The sequence below is a fragment of the Cheilinus undulatus genome, linkage group 14 (genome assembly GCF_018320785.1).
Source record: "Cheilinus undulatus linkage group 14, ASM1832078v1, whole genome shotgun sequence".
NCBI classification, from domain to species: domain Eukaryota; kingdom Metazoa; phylum Chordata; class Actinopteri; order Labriformes; family Labridae; genus Cheilinus; species Cheilinus undulatus.
In genome coordinates this window covers 17,742,999-17,764,999 of record NC_054878.1, presented here as the reverse complement: position 1 = coordinate 17,764,999, position 22,001 = coordinate 17,742,999, and the positions used below count along the sequence as shown (strand labels likewise).

The window sequence follows — 22,001 nt, the reverse complement described above, 5'->3', positions numbered from 1 at the left end:
GGTTACCCAGACTGCTGCTCCTGGGCCAACTGCAGCCCTTTTTACAATAAATGCAAAGTTATTTCTATTTAATTAGTGAATATTTTACATAAACAGGATGCTCTTTGTTATGGTAAAATTAGTGTTAAGATAAAAAAAGTTGAATTCCAAAAAATTGAAACAGAAAAAACTAAATTTTGCGAAAACAAACAAACAAACATGGAATTTGGCAAAAAAAAAAGAAGAAGTAAAAAATTTAAGATAAAATAAAATTAACAGATTTCATAAGGCCCTAGGGTTCATAACACTGACCACATCCTTTATCAGACCCAACACAGAGCCTCAGACTCTGGTCTGACCAGCAGCAACCACCTCCCTTGCCTACCACAGAGAGACCCAAGGGGCCCGGCACCAAACTGAACCCCCTGCTGTCACTGAGCCTCAGTCCCAAACTGGGACACAAACTGCCTGTGGTATCTAGGCTGTCTGTATTGCTGTTTCAGCAGATCCAATGACAAAAATGAAAAATATTCAATCAAATGACGGCTGCATTTAAAGGTTGATGTGTAGCTATAGTCCCTTAAATGATACCCAATAGAGCCCGACCCATATGGGATTTTTGGGGTCGATACCGATACCGATATTGGGGGGCTAAAGAAAAGCCGATATCCGATAAATAGGCCTGTCCGATATATTGGCTGATAACTGATATTTTGGCCGATATATGAAATAAGAACATTGATATACACAGGATATATACTGTACATGAACACAAATGTGGACATGTGAATAACCGGTTGCATTTATCTTTGTTTTTTTTCACAAAGATGCAACTTAGACAACATTAAAATTCTGTGTAAAAGTCTTCTATTGTGGCTGTGGACAATATTAGACAGGAAAATGATAAATGGAGAGCCATATTTACATCGTTGTGGCAAATATACACATAGAATATGTTTACATTGTGTTTCTAGTGAAACTTTCTGTCTCCACACTGGTAGAATATGTCACAGGAAAGATAAACACCGTATGAATGTTTTTCTGGTTTGTGCTTTTCAAAGTAAAAGCACAGTTTAGCATTTCTATAGAGAAACTCCATTCACTTGTACAGAATGCTGTTATTTTGAAAAGTTCCCGACACACTTCCTCTGTACACTGAATCAAGTAGCTTTTAGCGGTTTTTACTGAGGAAAAACTTATGAAGAAGGACAGGGCTTTGAGAGCATGGAGATGCGGCTGAGATGCAGAAAACTCGCCCCCTGTGGGAAAGCCGCACCGGCAGGAACCAGAGCTGACACGCGCGGCACACATGAGCAACAAAACACGATCCCAGTCTGAAACGAGCGTAAGTCCTCTGCTCTGCTGCAGTGGAACTGCGCGAGGACGAGGCTGCCTGTGAGTGCTTAGGGACTGGGAGAGGCCCACGGCAGCAGCGCTGCTCAGTGAGAAGGACAACAAGGATACGTGCTTTCACGTCAAAGTCTCCAAAACTCTCCAGTAACACCTGAAAAAGTTGCTAGATTTGTCGCTAGTTGCTTTTTTGAAAAAGTGTCGCCAGAAGGGTCTGAAAACTCGCTAAATATAGTGACGAAGTTGCTAAGTTGGCTGAGTGAAGGAGAGCTGCTGCTGCTGAACTCTGCGTCTGAGGGGGAGGGGACAGGCACTCGGGCTGAGTTCAGCATGGAGACACAACACAGAGCGACAGGAGACAATCACCATGGAGCAAAAAAGTTAATATATCGGCTACATTTTGGCCGATGTTGATTAATCTGTGAAATGCTATAAACGGCCCGATTAATCGGCCTGCCGATAAATCGGTCGGGCTCTAATACCCAACCATTCTGTTAAATCAAGCAGTAATTCCTTTACCTTAGATACCTTCATATCCTCCCCATCACATAAATTCTAGTTGTCTCCAGTATTCACCCTTATGTCATCATTTCAATTGCTCACCATTTACTTATTTTATGTTTGTATACTGCCCATTTTATTCACTGTCTACTTGTTATAAATTCTTGTACAGAGCCAATGTGTGATCCTTGCTGGAGATTTCAGTTACTTTGGTATGAGAGTGATAGTAAGCATTCATTTATAGTAATCTATTTTTTCAATGGAGGCGGTGCCCCAATTTTCTATTCCAGATAAAATTGACATTTTCATTTTGCAAACAAAAAAAGTTTTAACACTACCTTTTCTCTTTCCTTCTTCTCCTTTTCATTGAAGTGATACTGAAATCAAACTGCAGCTGTTTCTTTTTATTAGGCCCAAGTTCTAGGAGCATGCAAATTTTTCATCACTTTGACACCTAATAATTTAGCTGCCCACTCTCTTCACCTCAAAGTTTGCTTGCAGGCTCTCGTGTCACTGTGTGAACATGGAAGCTGCTTACTGAATGGCTCATTTTATCAGATTTTAATATTTGTTTTCATATTTTTACAAGATTTATAGTAATACGGCTCCAAAAAGTCAATGTTTCAGCTACACAGGAAGTTAAATGTTTTATATCTTTTTCTGATTAGTTAACAGGATTCTGTTTGGATTTTTCTTTGCTCCTCTCTCATTCATCTCACCATCAGGGTTTTCCACAGAACTCACACCCTCCCACTCTTTCTCTGGAAAATGCTGCAATGTGCTGGAGACAGAAGGTTTCTTCCTTTTGGTACTGAAAGATTTGAATGTCATTATCACTCTGGATGTTCTCTTTCTGTTCCCTTTGACCTTAAGTATCTTAAGGCTGACAGTTAAACCAGTGAATAATGCAAGCATGCACATGCATCAGAAACACAAGTTTGCAGGAACACACATTGGCTTCCAGTGACTCACACAGTTCATCTCTTTCTCTCTCTTGTCTCCCTCTCTGTGCATGAAGGTGCTCAATTGACCTCACAGGCTGATGGAGTCTCTTGGTAGCTTCATTACCTTCAGCATGATTAGCTTTAAAGTAGACTGTTGTTTTGACATCACATAAACACACCTTTAGCTCACCTTTTTGGCCCTTATTACCATAGTGCACCCAGGATAGATGCTTTTCTTCAAATACAAGTGGCTGTGTGTAGGAATGAGAGGGCTGTGTATGTGGCAGGTACCCATTGAAACGGCCAATGAATGGAAAGGTGGGGGTGGTGGTAGGTAATATAGTTTGACATTTTAGCAGCCTCCATTTCCTGATGTCCCTTCAGTCACACTGAGATTTTCCAGGAGACAAGCTGTGTCACGCTCAGTTAACCATACTGTGCCGGAGGGAAAGTGCAGACTGAGAGGGGGGACAGGGGTCACAAGGTGGAAGTATCAGGAGAGCTGGGGAAATGCTCTCACAAATGCCTGCAGGCATGCAACCTTTATCAACGTGAAGGGCCCAGAGGGTGCCAGTAAAAACATGGTAATCAAAGGGGTAAGACGTCTCTCATTTAATGCAGTTGAAAGAAACAATTGGTACATCTCAGAGTTAAAGGTTTATTATAGGGTAGAACTATTTCACAGTCATTACATCTATATGCTGTGAAATTTATACATCAAATTGTCTTTTGAAAAGGATTGAGGCGTAAAGGTGCCTTATCTGCATCAAGCAGTGTGTATGGCTGTTTGTGGTTTGCTAATTAATCTAAAATTGGTTGTAGCAGGTCTGTACAGCATGTGCTTTGGCACTTCTGTATTCGGACACCTTCAGAATACAGAAGACTGCTTGAACGAAGATGAGATGAGAACAGCCTCAGTCAGCGAAAGGACAATCAACTACTGATTACTCTTAGATCATTACGGACATTCATGCCACATACATTTACATACCTTCTAGAGTATATATGACCCAACCCTGACCACTAAGTGTGACAAGGAAGAACATCACGCCAAATGCAAAATGGATATGTTCATAATTAATTACAGTGAAAAGCTTTTAATAGAAATACATGTTTGATCACGCAGATGGCCTAGCGGTCTACAGCGCTACCCTTGTACACGGTGGCCCGGGTTTGAATCCGGCCTGTGGCCCTTTGCCGCATGTCTCTCGCCACTCTCTCCCGTTTCCAGCTCTGTCCACTGTCCTTGTCCTAAATACAAGTTTATGGAAGCCAGCAGAATGAGCATTGTATGCCGATAACATTGTATGCTGCAGAAAAACACAGAGGTAGAGTTATAGAGTTGAAGAAAGCTGGATGGAAAATTCTGCTTGAGGATTTAAGGCCCATAAGGTTTCCCACACAATTTTTGAGATAAAAAAACAAGTTCTTGCATTGCCAAAATAGGGGAAGGTGATAGCAAACCACATCTGGTTTTGGCCTACTGACTCTGCCTCCCTAAATGACCAACAGAGTCACATTCCATGATGGCAGAGTTGCACAAAATAACAATGTTGTGCAACTAATATGGTACATATATGCCATGCACCTATGGATAAGTTTAATAACCATTTTAGTAAGGGTGAGGGGAAAAAAATGATACAGTGTAGTATCACGATATTTTACGCAGTGATATATCGCGTCGTATCTTCTGCCAAATATCAATTCTTTTCAAATGAATTGCTAATATGAACTGAAGTCTGTGATACTGGATAAATAGCAGCAGTTTCTTTGCTGTCCAGTTGATGATGCTGTTGGGCCCTTTGTCCAGTGAGGTTGGCAGAGGTGATGGTCAAGTTAGTACAACAATATGGCAGCACCAGGGAAAGGACATAAATGCAAGCAAGGCACAAACAACATGGACATGATACATGAGTTTTACAAGGATTGCTACATGAAAATAAAATACTGCAGAAATACAATTAAAATGAAGGCAAGGCTAAGGCTAAATCAGCTAAACAGTTGAAAAATGGTATAGATAGCAATATATGGTATCACAATATTCTGTGTATTGCAAAATGTTTAAAATTGCAATAATATTGGCGCAAGTATTGTGATAATATCGTATCGTGAGGCCACTAGTGTTTCTCACCCCTACATTTTAGATATGTGGTAGCAGTGATAGCATTTTTAAAGACATGAATGCATCCTAATGCATCCAGTTAAGATTGCGTAGTTTCAGATTTTCAAGTGTGTAACTTAGACACCTATGGTTAGGGATCATTTTACTCTTGCATGTAAACACCTCAGTCCCATACTGGCTTTGGTATTTGCTGAATAAGTCATATGTGTGTGTTATGCAGCTATGACAGTTGCTTGTCTTAACCGTGCATGAAAACATATGGACTGAGCTAAGTCCACATTTTGGTTGCAATGTCTTTATTTTCAGTTTCCTTTTATCATGATCAAATTTCAGTCAGGTTTATTTTAACCCAGTTTTAAAAACCAATTAATACCAGTAAATGCTAAGATAGCTAGATCAAGACTGCCTGCAAGTTTGATTGAATCTTGAATCAAAGCACACTTTGCCATCTGTCCAGTTGTGCACTGTAGGTGTATGTCAGTGGGTCTCTACAGATGCTGCAGGCTCTTCCATTTATCTCCATCCATTAATCTCGTTTTACTGTAACTCATCCAGCCACTGGTCAGTCAAACTAGATAAGATACTCCATTACTCTCCATTTTAAAGGGGGGGCATGTCAACTGAGACGCTGCTGTTGTTTACAGGACCAACATTTGCTCTCAAACGCAGCAGGCAAAAGATGAGATTGAACCAAGTCAATAAAAGACATGGAGGATGATTTGGCCTTGTGGTCAGATCGTTAAGTGAAGGTCAACCTGCCAGGGCATAGTGTAATGAGACTCAGCAGACAGTGACAGGCAGAGACACATTCATGAGGCCAAGGTGGAAAAGTTTCTCTATCTTCAGTACCCTCTAAATTGATGTTAGAAGATGAGCAGAAGGATAATTTTAGCCCTTAATGAAATTCACATATTATAGCGGATCCTTGCTCTGAGGACAGCGGCTTCTGATGCATGGAGAGTTAATGGGAATGGACAGGAGATAAGGGGATGTAGACGAAACAGAGAGAGAAAGGCCAGCATGGACACTTACTTGAGCGTAATGAGTCTCCTTCTTTATCTGAATGCAGCACACCTGTCAAAGTCTATACATCTCACCTCCACCAATACACACACACCCACACACAACTCTCCAACTTGCCTTACTTCCTCACTTTGTATAGTCATTACCCACTGATGCTTTGGAAAAATATTTAAAATTGTACCTAAGATCAGCAAAATACAAATTTCAGCTGATCATTTTATCTTTGTTCCACTTAGGTGTACGGAAGATGCAAATTAGCCAAGTCTGTTTGAATTCATTCAGCCAGTGTGACAGGATCATGTAACTGACAAAACACATGACCCAATCACTACCTCTCCTACAAGTTAATGTACGCCTCATTGTTCTCAGTTTTCTTTCCTTTTCTTTAGGTCATTTTATTTCCTCTTTCTGTTCATTCCTCTTGCCTCAGTTGTCTCCTGGGTCATTAATCTATACTGCTCTAACCGCTCCTCTGGGCCAGACGGGACTGCAGCTCCTCTCACTGTGCTCTCTGAGAGACCACTGTGGTCATAGAGATATGAAACGATGGACGGAGACAGAGGATGGCTTTTAGAGAAAACCTGCAAAGATATGAGAAAAGGAAAGAAAGAAGAGAGGAAAGGCTGTCCCTCCTTCACTGTTAGTTCTTCTAAAGCTGGAGTGACAGAATAGTGGGGCAGTGAGAACGGGATGATGTTCTGAACATCTGCTCTGGGGTCACTTTTTTGTCAGTTTTTAGTATTGCTAGGAACAGGAAGTCTTGAAAGGTGCTGGTAGTTTCTTTGTCCTATGAGTGATAAAGCTTTGAAGCTGCACATCAACTCACAGAATAAATCCTTTTATTACCAGACAGTTTATTAAACCTAAATTCTCTTTGTTTCCTGTGTTTTTGGTGCAGGGTCACCCTGTAGGACTGGGGCTTGTAAAGCAGGTGGGGGTTAAATATCTTGCTTTAAGGCAAAGGCCTCCAGTCGAAAATCCAATCTAATGCAACACACGGATCCAAACATAGATAGAGCCTTGGTTACTGAGCAGGGAGGGTCAAAATAAGATCTAACCCTGGAGCATGTCTGTGGTGATGACCAGAAGAGCAACATAAAAGTCGCACAGGGCTTCTACATGGCGACAGAGGTGATGTCGTGACCACTGTTGCTGGAGAAACTGATGCCATGGCAGGTTTTTTTTTTTTTTTTTTTTTTTTTTTTAATATATAGAAACTGGCCTTCAGCTCACAAACTTCTTTCCTGTAACCCTGTGACTGTAACCCCACATCTTCAGGCTCCTCTCACTTTCTTCTACTTGTATACTGTCTGTTGCTCTTCATTCTCCTGTTCTCTCTCTCACTGCTGCTCTGTCTCTGTTATTGATGTCTGGATCTCCCGCTCTCTCCTCCATATTTTGCTGTGTCCCTTTACCTGGTGGTGGTGTCAAAGAGATGGTTGTTCACTGTTTTTAGTAACCTCCGCAGCAGCCATTGCAGTTATTAACACTGTTCTTCTTCCTGTTTCGTGTTGTCAAAAGTTAAGTTCACTCATAATCATGCTAGTGGTGTGCAGTAAACCAGTATCTATACAGTCACCAGTAAAATTTCTACCACGAAATGGATTTTTGCAACACCATCATCTCCAATTCAAATGTGCACTTTTTGTTGTAGTACACACACGAGGCTTAACCAATGCTACCATCAGTGTAGCAAAGTAATAAAGTGAAAGTCAACAGTTCAGTCTGAGTCCAGTCAGCAGCATGTTAAGTTCAGCATTACAAGCAGCTGGTTAAACTAACCGAACGTCACCCACTCATGCCAGTGCACTTATTGTGCAATTTGGACTGGGTTGAAAAAATTGATCAATCCTTTTTTTTTGTCTTTTTTTTTTTTTAATCACGGAATTGATTCTTATAATCTATAGATTGATCTTTTATTGTAGGCCTTCTCCTTCTCCTGGCAGCTCCTCACACTGCATTTGGCTCCAAAATCCATCAGACTCTGGTTCAAGGTTGGAGTCTTCCGCCCGATCGATTTATTTTGGATACCTTTGTCATGAAATCGAGCTGGATATCTCTTCCTCACACGTAAACCTCCGCCTGTGCAGCGGAAGCAGTGGAACTCTAGACTGACAGATGATTGGTTGGAGAGCACTAAAGCCCGCACTAATTATACACAGACTGTCACTGTTTACAGCAGGGAAATAACGGACAGCTCAGAGAGAGGAGGGACTTAAGTTATTTAGAAATATATGAGTAATAAACTTGCATCTCATGTAGATTTATTTATAAAGTTGGAATAAAATAACATTCTCAACATCTTGTAGTAGATAGCATGATGCACAGTTCTTTTCAATCAGTGCTGTAGGACGGACGGACAGACAGACAGTAGTGCATGCAGGTTTTTTTTAAAACTCATGACTCAAATACTGTGGGTGCATGTCAAGTCCAGGAGAGCGTAGGCATTGAACTAAATCAGAGATGCAGCTGTAAACACTGCAGCTGTGTGAGTACCGCTGACAAAGCAAAGTTAAACTAATGATAAACATGCTACTTCTATCAATTCCTTCACAGTAAACGTCCATAGTTGTTATTGTTTCTTGAGTGCTTTTATTGCGAACACACTCAATTGGGAAATATGGTGTGGTCAATATCATCTTGACACACCTCAGCACTACAGAAGCGAAACTAAAAACTAAAGGAACTGTTACAAAAAAGTGTACAAAGAGCTTCTGAATATGCATTTAAATGTGTTGTTCATCATAATTTTGTAATACCATGATACAGTACTGTTAACGTTAAGAGCAAGAAAAATACTGTGATATGATATTAAGGCCATGTTGCCCAGGTCTTATTCATGCACATTAATACCTTGAATTAAGATGACTGTGTTTCAGGAATCCTAATATCGTCTGTTCTTTGTATGTATTTGTTTGTGTGTCATTATCAATTAGAGCTGTTTGTTCTGCTGCTGTTGTTTGTTTTTGCTTAGAGAAATCATGAAAAGGCAGCAGCTGCCATGGGCCCCAGTGAATAAACACTTCCACTAGTACACACAAACACACTGTATAATTGGCAAATGAAAATCTGCCACTCCCACACCCCTGTAAAAAAGGGCATGCTGTATGGAAAAGTGTGCACCCGCCCCGGGTTTTTCTCGTCTTTTGTATTCCTGTTGTGTTATTGTGAATTTTAATTGAAAGTTTTAATTAACAGAGCAGCAGAGTGCAATGGTAAAAGAAGCATTTTCCTCCCTGTCCTTCTGGCTCATCTTGTTGGGGATGCAGACAACTGAAAAATGGCAGAATCTTACTTTGTCATTTACTTATCTTATGACTCTTTGGTCTAGGGTTGTAGGGTGTACAAAAAATTCTGTTTCAGTACGTACCTCTGGTCTTAAGTTGCATTTTTTTAGTACAGAAAGAGAAACAATTGTAACATAATAGTTCTTGTTCTTCACAGAGATCTTGAAAACATCCCTTTTGCTGATTGACTAAAAATATAAAGACCAGTTCAGGCTCCAGGGCTGGTTTAACTTCATTTTGATATTCATAAAACAATGAAAAAATACATAGAATTGAAAATATAGCACATTGCTCTACCTGACTACAAAAATGTAAACATTTCAAATGCATTCATGATTTTGATATGTCAGCAACATGTTTGCACACTCTTTTTGTCTTACCTCTGGTCTTTATTATTGTTTTTTCAATGGGACACCAAAGTGCTCTCAAACAGGAAACCTCGATGATGTTGGGATCTTTAAGCTCTTGCTTCTCATTTGTTTTGGTTGTCATAACAGCCTTATGGTGCTTTATGTGATATTCTCGTGTTCAGAAACTCAGATCCAAAGTACATTTTTTTCACAAGTATTCAGATAGATTCATGTACATGTTGTTTCAGTGTGGTTCGGTCCAAATTTGTGTACCTTTACAACCTTACTGTGGTCATTCCTGTGCCTGGATGGACAGTGAGCACTATGACAGAAATGAGTCAGCTTGTCATGTTTTGTTTTTTTTTTTTAAGATTTATTTTTGGCCTTTTTGCCTTTATTTGATAGGTCAGTGGATAGAGTAGGAAACAGGGAAGAGAGCAGGGAGAGACATGCAGGAAATAGGACCACGGGCCAGATTCGAACCTGGGTCGCCTGCATACATGGCGCGCGCCTTAACCACTCGACTACCGGCGCACCGTCATGTCTTTATCTTCTTGTAAAAGCATAGTCCCCGTATTGAAACACAACCTATGTTGTAGGGTTATGTTGTATCCCATACATGCAGTTCATATTGAAAAAGTGCTGCCTTTCTCACTTTTAAAGTTAGCTTATTAATGCAATGCTTATAACAAGAAATGTGCTGATGTCCACAGAGCTGGAGATTTGCTGTCAAATATGCACAAATATTTTATCATTCTTTAACTGGGAAAAACATGTCTGTTTATCTCTGTTTCCTCTCAATTATTCTCCTCCTTCTAACCTGCCTCATGAATTGTTTCCATTATTTTTCTACTCAATAACTTACTGGAATGCTTTATCTGGAAAAGATGATTGATAGTTTCTATCTCTGAACATTAATGTGACATCTTGATGGATGAAATGCTGCTGGCTGACATGCACTCTTTCATTTTACCTAACTGTTATCCCTGACAAGCATCTCCCCTGAAACCTTAGTGGAAACTCTTATAGTCAGATGAGATATGGAGGGGGATTTAAATTAGTGTGAGATCAGCAGACAAGAAGCTGTTTTCAGCTTTATGTCCTGTAGTTACAGCTGTTTAATTAAAGGCAGCAGTAATACCTCTAACAGTATGCTCACTTGAAAGCTGTGAATGGTGCTTGTGCTGCTGGGTTTTGCTGTAAGGTGTTCCATTTTACATACAGTTTCTAACCAGATAAGAAACACATTGCTTTATTTTCAGATTTTTGCTTTTTCTCCTAATTTGACTTTTTTCTCTTTCCTTTTCTTGAACATCAGTTAGGTTTCTTTAGTTTCAGGTCTTCAGAGGGAAACCTAAAAATGCTAAGAAAGCCCTGGTTCTTTCCATGCAGATCACTACTAACCTGACATGCCAGATGGATGTGTTTCACACATCCATCTGGCATGTCAGAAAACCTTCCATAGATGGCATTTGGGAAAAGGCATAACACAAACCATGGCGACTGACACATGTCAGTACATGACTTTTGTCACTTTTGAAAACTAGAAAAGTACTCAGGGAGTGCAGACCTCTCCCAATAGTAAAGAATCCTTTAAAAACATTCCTGAATCCAGACGGTGATCCGGATCACTCCCAAAATCTAATTCGCCGATTACTCCCTCCCCCGGTGGGGTGGGGACACGGTGAGGCAAAGCATTGGCTTTGCTAAGTGTGGAAGTCATGGCAGAAGGTGAATATTCCTCTATTCCTCCCAGCATTGTGAGTTTTCTCGCTACAATTCGCTGTCTTTCTCTCTGTTACGCTCCGACTCATCTCCTTGACCAGGCGTGTGTCTTTCAAACTCTATAAACTCCAACACTTTGAATAAGTTACTCACGTCCGCCATCTCCTGGTGTAAAGTGGTAACAGCGCAGACCTCTGCCATTAGTCCTATCTCCCAATAGTACAGAATCCTTTAAAAAAATTCCTGGATCCAAACAGTGATCCAGATCAGTCCCAAAACCTAATCAGTTCTTCCTTATACCATGTCTGACATTTCCTGAGAATTTCATCAAAATCCGTCCATGACTTTTTGAGTTATGTTGCTAACAAACAAACAAAAAAACGAACAAACAAACAAACCCACCTGATCACATAACCTCCTTGGCGGAGATAATAAAACAACTCACTGCTGTTCTTTGTTCTTCTTTTAACAAAGAAATGTCTTCAAGTTCTGATAAAATTTATGCTTTAGAAGCATCCACGCTAATGTCTTCCGCCATACTTGCTCCGGCCTCTTCTCGCTTCTTTCATATGTCACGACTCTGCTGCACCCGAAAGTACTGCCCTTCGTTGCTTATTGGTCCTGTCACTTTCTGACCAGGCCCAAATGGTTCAGACAGGAGCTTTGCAAGATGGATTAGCCAGTGAGAAACATGGAAACGGGTGAATCCATCTGCTTTGCAAGGTTAGATCACTGTGATTCATCAGTGAAATTTGAACTAAAATCCTTTATGAAGGTAAACACTGTCATTAGTAAAGATTCATGGTAGGTCACATCAATAAATCTGTTACCCACATAAAGAAGACGGGCTTGAACTTCCAAATTTAAACGTTTATTATTTTAAATCCGTCTTTTATTACCGTCGGATGCACTCAACGGAGGAGCGTGTGTAAGAGAAGAGAGCAGAGGATGTCCGCCGGTGGTGTGTCTCTTCAGTTTGCTCATTCATTGAGCTGTGCTGTCGTGTTTAATCTGAAGCTTCCCATTTCCTCGTTTTAAGTTTTTCTCCAGCCACTTCCTGCCAATGCTCTCTCACACCCATATCTTTTAACAATTATGCCGATGTGCGTCATCAATGAGCATAACACACACGGATCATAAGTAGAGATAACGTCATATCTAGTATCTAGTTGAATTTGTCCAAATGCGGGTGTTTTATTTGATCTTTAATTCACTAATGATCATAAATATTGTCAAAAGAGCAGAAATAACCGATCTACCTTACATTCCCGGTTTGTATTGTGGCTCTCGCTAAAGTATTTTTTAGACAATTTGGCTCTTTGGTAAAATAGGGTTGAGTCATACTGGTCTAACTGTCACAGTTACAGGGTGGAACTGTGAAATAGCACTTTAAAGAGGCACTATGTAGTTTTGGGGAAGACATTTTTAATCAAACAAGAAAAATCTTAATTGGTTGGTTTTCACGTTTCGGCAAAATTCTTCAGTTTCATGATGAATAAACCAAATAAAAACAGAAGAAAAGCACCATTTTATACTTGGTGCATATGTAGCAGACCCCACCTCCTCTCTAGTGTCAGTGTTTTACTGACATACTTTTCCTCTGAGAATAGGTTTGGTTTCATCATTTATGTAAAAAATATTTCTGAGTTTGTATTATTACCTCATCAGTATTGTAAATATGAAATTCCTGAGTTTGAATTTCTTCAGAAAACAACCTGGTGCAGCTTTCACATTGCTTTCACATTTCTTAAGAAGGAAGAGTTGTGTATTGCTTTCCACAGTCGACAGGCAATGGATTTTAGTTCTAAGTATGTTGTGAGCAAGATGTATGCACTTGACAGCCAGAAAAAGAACCTCCTAGAGAGGGCAAGTAGGAACTTAGATTGGACGAGTAGATTTGGAAAGCACTTGCCCCGAGGGGCAAGTAGGCAACAACCTTAACGTCGGACCCTGACATTTCTACACACACTTTACTCCTGTTGTATCTGTCTTCACTCACACTGCCTTGCTGTCTCTTCATCACTGCATTCTGTCCATCTGTTACTCTTTCTTTCCTCACGTCCTCCCTGCCTATTTCCACATGACATTATTAAAGCAGCTCTGTCAAATACACACAAATTCAACATGATGAGTGCTGCCCCAGAGCAACAAATGCTGCTCTCTTTTGTATGTGTACGTCATTTCTCCACCTGCCAGATAACTTTTTATTTAGTCTAATTAGTTGGCAGTTTCTCAAGAACTCATGTTATTAGAGACTCCTGATGTGCGCTCCTTAATCTTCAGACTACACAGGAACATGCAGGGCATCTCCATGGTGATAGCAGTGAGGTCAGGATGTTGTCAGCTATGACTTGCCTTCCAGGCAGCCGGGCAACCGGCATTTGCTCTGCCCTCTGCAGCTTTCAAGTATTGATGTGACTGACAGCACAGTGGAGATGCCTGTCAGGTCGCTCTTTGGGTTGATTGCTTACATGATAATTTCATTCAGTTTCTGGCTTTGCTGTTCATTCTGGAAACCATATTTTTGCTCTGACTCTTTTGGCTACCAGAGGATTAGTGATTTAGTGATCTGTTTAGAATTCTATCTCTTGACATGTCTAGCCACCAGCATTTTTTTTTTCATTTTGGAGTCAGTAAAAGCTGGAAATGATGGAATTTGAAACATTTCTTTTGAGAATGTCTGATATCTCCATTTAAGATTGACAGGATTTCAGGAGCTAAAGCATTGTTTTCTGTGGGCATTGACTGAAATATTGTTGGTAGTCTTTAATAAAATTACAATGGCACTCACGGACATTTGCTTTATGTGCACAGTAGGGCTGAACGAATTGTGAAAATAATCTAATTGCAATATTTTTTCACATCATTGTGATTGTGATTTAATATGCAAAAATACAAAATGGGGAAAGTACAATTTGTTTTGTAAACTATTCCAAAAAAATGAAACTTGAAGGATAGAATGCTGTGTAGAGCGTTAACATCTCTGCTGCTGCAAAAAGTTTTAAACTGGTATTTTTACACAGGGAAATAAAGCATCTTCTGCGATATGGAAATTGAAGCAGGCTGTATTGCAACTTAATTTAAATTTTGTCATGCCTTTACTCAACAACAGCTGTTTAAAATGCAGACTTTTAGACATTTTAATTGCGTCACAAGGCCATTTTACTTTTATTACAGTTACAAAATGGAATTACTTGGTGCAAATAAAATGTGCTCTTGAGCTATCTTCCTGACCCTCTATTTGTAAGAGTACAAAGTACTGGGTTTTCATTCTCTGTCTTTTGTATATTTCAGCCCGTCTGAAGGTTATTCCACAGAGCTGTCTCTTGTGTGGACCTCCAAAAACTCTTGTCGGTGCTTTTCTGCATAATGTGATGGATTTGTTCTCCAGACTGCCCTTCATCTTCGAGATTTACAGGAAGAGAAAAACACAGTCATGTTTCAGATGACATCATAAGACTGTCTAGATTTTGTACCACAGTGAACACATACAATAGCATGTGCACACTTCACTTCTGAAAAACTCTGATAAAAATAAATTATATAGAGTTGAGCCCTTTGCCTTGTCGTCCGACTCTTGTAATTCTTCTTTCATGTAGTTAATTTTTTCCTCCTCCTGTTTTTCTGTGAGGGAATTTTGTGCCCTGCCTCTTATTTCTCAGCTGAGGTGTGGAGCTCAGCTGATAAGAGAACATTACATAGCTCTAGCTCTGCCATTGTTCTGTTGGCCCCGTGCCTCATTATTCTCTCCATCTCCAATATATTCTCAGAGATTGTACAATCTTGTTCTTTTGTAAAATTTGAGGAGAGGAAAATTGGTTTTGGGGAGAGACATTATTACAGTATATGAGAGAGTTTTGGCCAACACCTTTTAGTTTCTCCCTCTGGCTACATTTCTGCATATCAGCTCGCTGAATGTGGACAGCAGAGCTTGTTTAAGAGAAATTAGTGATACTTAAAGAAGGAATTTAATGCATGAAGTAAAAGAGTGACAAGGACAATAAAAGAGAGGTGCAAGAGGACAAAAGTCATGGTTTTTAATGGGTGTGACGAGACAATAAGCTCATTTGACAAGATGAGACATGACATGATTTGACACTATTTTTATAAAAAGAAGAAAATATTTTGTAGCCACTAAGCACAAAACAATGCAGGCTCACTTTGATATATTTTAATAAGCAGTAATCTTTTAATGAATATTGGTGCTTGTGGGAGGAATGTGGCACTAGATCTTGCCACACCCCTAGATTTTAGTGGGTGATAAGAGAGGCCAGTGCTCAGACTGAAGGCCACAACATAAATCTTATGTTAGCCATTCTCAACAACTCCTGCTCCTTTTGAATCCTGCATAAACATTGTCAGTGAACCAAGCATTTACTTTTTTATTATGCTTTTGTCAAATGAACACATAGCCTTTCAGAGATGTCAGCATTTTTAGGCGCTATCTTATGAGGTTAAAGAAGTAGGAGTAAAGATCCCAGAGTGCTGAATAAAGCTCTATCATCTGTTGTCATTCTCTCCTCAGAGACCTAAGGATTTTTTCAAACCTGGTTTGAGGTGATTTTAAAGTTTATTTCATCTGTGATCAAATGCTCAGGTAGCATAATGTGCTTTTTGTAAAGAGGGGTACAATGTGCTACAATCCCTTCGGTGATGGCTTTCACTGCTCAGATCCTGCAGCGCTTTGATTTATGATATAATACAGAGTGATACTCTACTCATTACAATAGCTGCATAACATACTGATGTAATTCAGCTCATTGTCGTCCCTTTTTCCATCAACACATAAAACGACGAAAACACTCACTGTACTTTAAGGGTGATTAGATTGAATTAAGCAGCCATGAGATGTACAGAAGAAGATGAGCCGTAACTGCTGGAGTATTTCTGTTCAGATGAATGAGTTTCAAACACCGTGATACTCCTGACCTCAGGAAACCTTGACAGTGTTTGTGTCTCACTCTTACTCAAGCCCATCTGCTTTACGTCTGATAAATTTCTGTCCTTATGGTTTCAGTGCTGATGGTGTTTTTATAGACCTATTAGGCAGCGCTCATTTCTCTTCCTCTTGTGCATATCTTGTTAATGACTGTGAGAAAAGGAATTAGGAGCCACAAATGAGCAGCAGTGTGTTCATGCCAGTCAGTTACATTGGAAGCAGATGTTGTAGATTTACATCTTAACATCAAAATGTTTTCTCCTCAAATCGCCTCCTTCCTGTTTTGTTCCACAGCTTCCTGCCTGTATTTGCAAACGTAAAATGAAGAGAATTCAACATGACTTAAGCTCTTTTCTTTTCATTCCCTTCAGGCCTGCTCGTATTCTCTCTGAAAGGAAAAGGAAGTGATGTCACACCACCACCGTCGCTTTGAGAGGGACCAACGTGGACCCTGGGAGCGGAGAGACATCTGCCCTTCTGTCCTCCACAATGGAGGAGCCAATCACAGCTGTGCCTCTGCCATCATCAATGGCAACAACCGTCCGGGGCTTCTACCCCTCCCGGTCATCCCTTCCCTCCTCCCCACTCCTGTTACAGTTGCCATGACGACATCAAGCAGTGACATAGCGGTCAAGCGAGGCGTCACAGCGGCAGGATCGGCAGGTGCAGCCCTGACCAAGGTAAGAACCTTGTCCAGTCAGATTTAGCATGCTTCACTCTGAGTTATCATGAAACCAATCAGCGTTTCCTCCTCTTAAGTCTCTTTCCCGTCTTTTTCTCCCCCGTTTAAACTTTTAAAACTGTGAAAACCCTCCAACTGGACATAATCTCCAACTTTCTCCAGGCTTTCAGTTTCCTCCTATCCTACTTTTATTACATTTCTCTGCACCGTTCCACTCACTGACATACTCATCCTCGTAGTTGAGCTGTCTTTGCTCCTTAAGTCCCTCCCACGTCCCTCTCTGCTGACTCAACCTTTGTACCTCACCCTTGCTGCTCTTTCTCATCTTTCCATGTGTGGTGCTCCATTCCTGCCAAGCTATTTTCTTTCTGTGCCAAATGACAGGCTGTTCCTTCTCTCTCCCACTTCGTAATTTTCTTCTTTCATTATGTATGTGACCTCTAACACTGGCCCACACGGGTGCTGCTGTCAGAAATGACGCTTAGAGGTGATGGTTTGACAAACAGAATGGAGTACATCATTTTAGAAACCCTGAGTTCATACTGTAGATATGTTTGTGTTCTTCACCCCCTGCTCAGGGATTAGTTATGTAGCTGACTGTTGGCAGTGTGAGAAGAGAGGGGCCAGCCTCTCCCCTGGCTTTGTTTCCATGGATACCATTCATCTTTTCTCCACACTTACTATCAGATGAATTGCTTGAATTTAAACTTCAGCAGATCCATGTGGGCTTTTTTCTCTCCCCTGCTCCTTTTTTCTGTCAGTGGGGTTGCTAATGAAGCTAGAGACACACGGACACTAAAAAACAGGGTTGATACTGATACAGGTGTTTGAAGTTACAATTTAGCCGATGGCTGTTGCCAATGCCAATGTTTATTTTATTACTTCTTTGTTTAACAGTTCTACAATGCCAACATTTTCTCTCGTGTTTGACCATGAAAAGAGATTAGGCTTTGTTTAACAGGTCGCATCTTCTGCCCAGTAATAAGTATCTTCTCTAAGTTAGCAGCTAGGTTTGATGTCAGCAATTGTTAGGACATAACAGATAAAGTGTCTACAACTGGTATCTGTTCATACCTACATTATTTGTTGATGGTGGATGTTTGAAGGGCCAAAATTGGCCAATACTGATGTTAAATTGATGCATCTGTACATCCCTAAATTAAGCTTTTAGATTGAGTGAAGCCTGCAAGCTAATTCAGGCCGTTAATTGACTGATTCACCGTTGTCACATCCTCCAATCATAAGCATCCTCTTAAATTGACCGCTTATTTAAATTGCAAAATTTCCAGTCTCTACTTCTGCTTCCTTTGTCAGTGCAGCTCTTAAAATCCCCCCACCACCCCAGCATCCACCTTTAGGTTCCAAAAGGAGTCATAGGTGCATCTCAAAAAATTAGAATGTCATGAAAAAGTTCAATATTTTTTGTCACTCTTTTCTGAAAGTGAAACCCATATATTAGATAGACTTTTTACACATAGAGTAAACTATTTCAGGCCTTTATTTCTTGAAATGTTGATGATTTTGACTTACAGATAAGAAAACCGAAATTCAGTGTCTCAAAAATTAGAATATTACATAGGATCAATTAAAAAAAGGATGTTTTACACAGAAATGTCAGGCTTCTGAAAAGTATGTTGATTTTTATGCACTCAGTACTTGGTTGGGCCTCCTTTTGCATGAATTACTGTATCAGTGCGGTGTGGCATGGAGGCGATCAGTCTGTGGCACTGCTCAGGTGTAACGGAAGCCCAGGTTGCTTTGATAGCGGCCTTCAGGTCATCTGCATTGTTGGGTCTGGTGTCTCTAATCTTCCTCTTGACAATACCCCATAGATTCTCTATGGGGTTCAGGTCAGGCCAGTTTGCTGGCCAATCAATCACACTAACTCCATGGTCATTGAACCAGTTTTTGGTACCTTTGGCAGTGTGGGCAGGTGCCAAGTCCTGCTGGAAAATGAAATCAGCATCTCCATAAAGCTTGTCAGCAGAAGGAAGCATGAAGGTCTCTAAAATGTCCCGCTAGATGGCTGCGTTGACTGTGGACTTCAGAAAATACAGTGGACCAACACCAGCAGATGCAATGGCAGCCCAAATCATCACTGACTGGAAACTTCACACTGAACTTCAAGCAACATGGATTCTGTGCCTCTCCACTCCTCCTCCAGACTCTGGGACCTAGAGAGTAGAGAGGCACAGTTTTTGCTGTGAGGTGTATGTTTACTATTCTCAACACAGTATCTCAAGCACACTTTGACAGATCTTCCTCAAATATTGCACCAATGTTTAGTTTGACTCAAGGATGAACTTGTTAGATAAAGGTCGAAGATCAAGGTCATTGGGCCTCATTTCAATTAGCTCAATGTTGGATGTTGAAGGATAATGATAAGGTTATTGCCTTATGACACAGAGAACACCACGGCCCTTCTTCTTAAACCAAGACTGTACATTCACTGTCTGGGATGTACTATCTGCCACATAACCACCAGGAAATATTTCTAGTTTTTCTTTTTTCAGTTTTAATTCACTAGGAGGTCTCACTGAGATTATAATTAACTTTAACAAGAGATACATCATCACAAGTAATGAAACGTGTTTTAAAAGCAACTTAAATAACATAACATGGAAAAAATCACCTAGATTAAATGAAAAAGTCTTTGAAATGATCACTGACCTTTCAAAACAAAAAACAACAACAAACCTGATCACCACATCCCTTATGATCCTCTCAAGTTTGCTTAGAAATATTAGCAAATCTAGTTTAAACTACGTTTGAAAATTAATCCATGCCCAAATGTGCATTATGGTTTGAAAATAGAGAGGCATTAAAAGCTGGCCAGTACTACAAGATCTCACCTCTCTGTCTTCCTCCTCTTGCTGTGTCACTCTTTCTGTCATCTTTGATGAAAGCTGTGGAGTCATCAGAGAGTCTGATGGATGAATGAAGCTCTCCCTAATTTTGGTCTCTGTGCCTAAAACACCATCCATGTCTGTACCAAAAGGCTGACAGGTTTTTATTGATCTCCACTGTCTAGAGATTCACTCTTTATAGATGCACTAGGCACAGGTAAAGTCTGATATCTAGACATGACACAGGAGGGATTGTGAGGTTTTAAAAAGTTCTTTGTCATCAAACCATAAATGGTGGAGTCTTTAACCTTAAAGGGATACTTCATCAAACTCATCAAATACACAATCCAACAACTCCAAAATGCTCTCGTGGACAAGTTGTGACCTGTACATTCACCACGCTATGAAATAATAACGTATAATTATGTAACATTAAGACACATAAAGCAAATACTATACTATTTCTTGAGTGAACCACTGGGCGGAGTGACACAGTGCAGCAGCCATGTCTGGAGTGTAGTTCCGGCTTTGCATTTAACTTTAAAACATCTCTGTCTCGTAATGTTCCATGATTATTTCATAGCGTGGTGAATGTACAGGTCACAACTTGTCCATGAGAGCGTTTTGGAGTTGTTGGATTGTGTATTTGATGAGTTTGATGAGGGAAAGCAAAAAATCCGTCTGCTAACATAGCGTTAGCAGTGCAGCTGGTTTAACGGTCCCCCCAGATCTAGAAACAGCTTGCACAGACAACAAAAGGAAACGAACCTATTACTAAGACTATAGGAATTATGGCATGGGTGAATTTGCCAAAATGTTGAAGTATCCCTTTAAGGTAATGTGGGATGAACATTGTCAGGGTCTTCTCATTTTTCTTTTCTTTGTTTTCTACTCCAGTTGCTGATGCTTGTCTTAACCCAAAATACAACATTTTGACTTTCTGGTCCTTGATTTTGGCCAGGACAGCCAGCTGGTGAATTTCTTTAGAGCTCACACTGTGAGCAACACAACATGGTATCAGAGCACAGCAGGTGTCATGGCCTCACTCTGATTTAATCCAAGAGTGGAAAACTGAGTTTCTCACTGTGACTACAGTGAGATACTGTTTCTTTCTTTTTTCTTTCTTTTGCCTCAGCAGCACAAACCCAGTTGTGGTTTTAATGACAGTGACCAGACATTCAAATAAGAGAACACATTTGGTCAGCTTTGATAAAGAAACACATTCTTAATGCACCAGAATATGGATGTACATTGTGATATGCCTGCAATAGCAACAGTTTAGATTTAATTTCATATTCCTGCAGAGCACTCAAATCCTCATCCAAACTAGATCTCTTTGTCAGCATCGCCCTTGTGTCAGGGAGCTCGGGCATGAACAGACTGGAAGTAGAATCTGAAAACCAGGTCTCCTGATGAGCTGCTCTGAAATGTATTGAAAATGAGATGATTAAAGTTTAAGAAGGCTCACAGTGGGATAGCTGGATGAAGGAGAAAGAACAGAGAAAGTAGGAAGGGAGCGAGGATATACGGCAGGTGAGAGGAGTGTTTTTAGCTTCAGGAGGAGGAAATTTACATTCAATGCAAAATAACAATTTCCAAAGCAGATTGACTCAGCAGGAGTGTTAAAGACATCTCTGTTACAGTATGGATAAAGCAAATACACAAGTGGAGGAATAAAGATTGTCTCTCAGCTTGAAAAATTTAATCTAGGCAGATTTTTGTCATTTTTATTCTCATAGACATACAGATGATTCCTCTAGTCTGATCATAATGGTTCACACTAAATAATTCTTATATTTAATAGAATACAGTTGAAATATGTTGTTGTTTTTTCATTCCTGGTATTTTCATTTAAATATAAATAAGAGAGTGGTAAATATGACTTCCTCTGAGGAGCAGAGAGATAAACAGTCTTCACACTCTGCTGCTGGATTTGATTTATTAAACACTTCTGTATGTTGTCGTCTTATCACAGACTCACCGTGTCATTAACATCACAGTCACTAAATCTCAGCTGACAGAGGAATTTTCCCCTGAGTGACTGACCAAACAGATTGATTAGAAACAGTTCATCTCCTCATCGTGTATTTCATTTTTCATCCATACACCTTTTGTGTAAACCCTGAAGGCTTTTTTCTTGGTGAGTCAAACGTCTCTCTATCTGACTTTGCCCTCTGTAAGCAACGATGTGTGTGTCTGATGATATTTTAGGGCTGAAAGCACCATCAAACTGTTAATGGACAAACAAACCTG

At 40.2% G+C, this 22,001-nt stretch overlaps 1 protein-coding gene across 3 annotated transcripts in view; it reads left to right on the top strand.

Annotated features, from left to right (window-relative positions):
- Nucleotides 1–22,001, top strand: part of LOC121521696 (kelch-like protein 29) — a 146,991-nt gene that overhangs the window by 33,235 nt on the left and 91,755 nt on the right. For all 3 annotated transcript variants that reach the window (XM_041805839.1, XM_041805838.1, XM_041805840.1), the window contains one exon: nucleotides 16,592–16,900. In XM_041805839.1, the coding sequence (XP_041661773.1) occupies nucleotides 16,628–16,900 (273 nt within the window). In that variant the 5' untranslated portion in view covers nucleotides 16,592–16,627. The remainder of the gene's footprint in view (nucleotides 1–16,591; nucleotides 16,901–22,001) is intronic.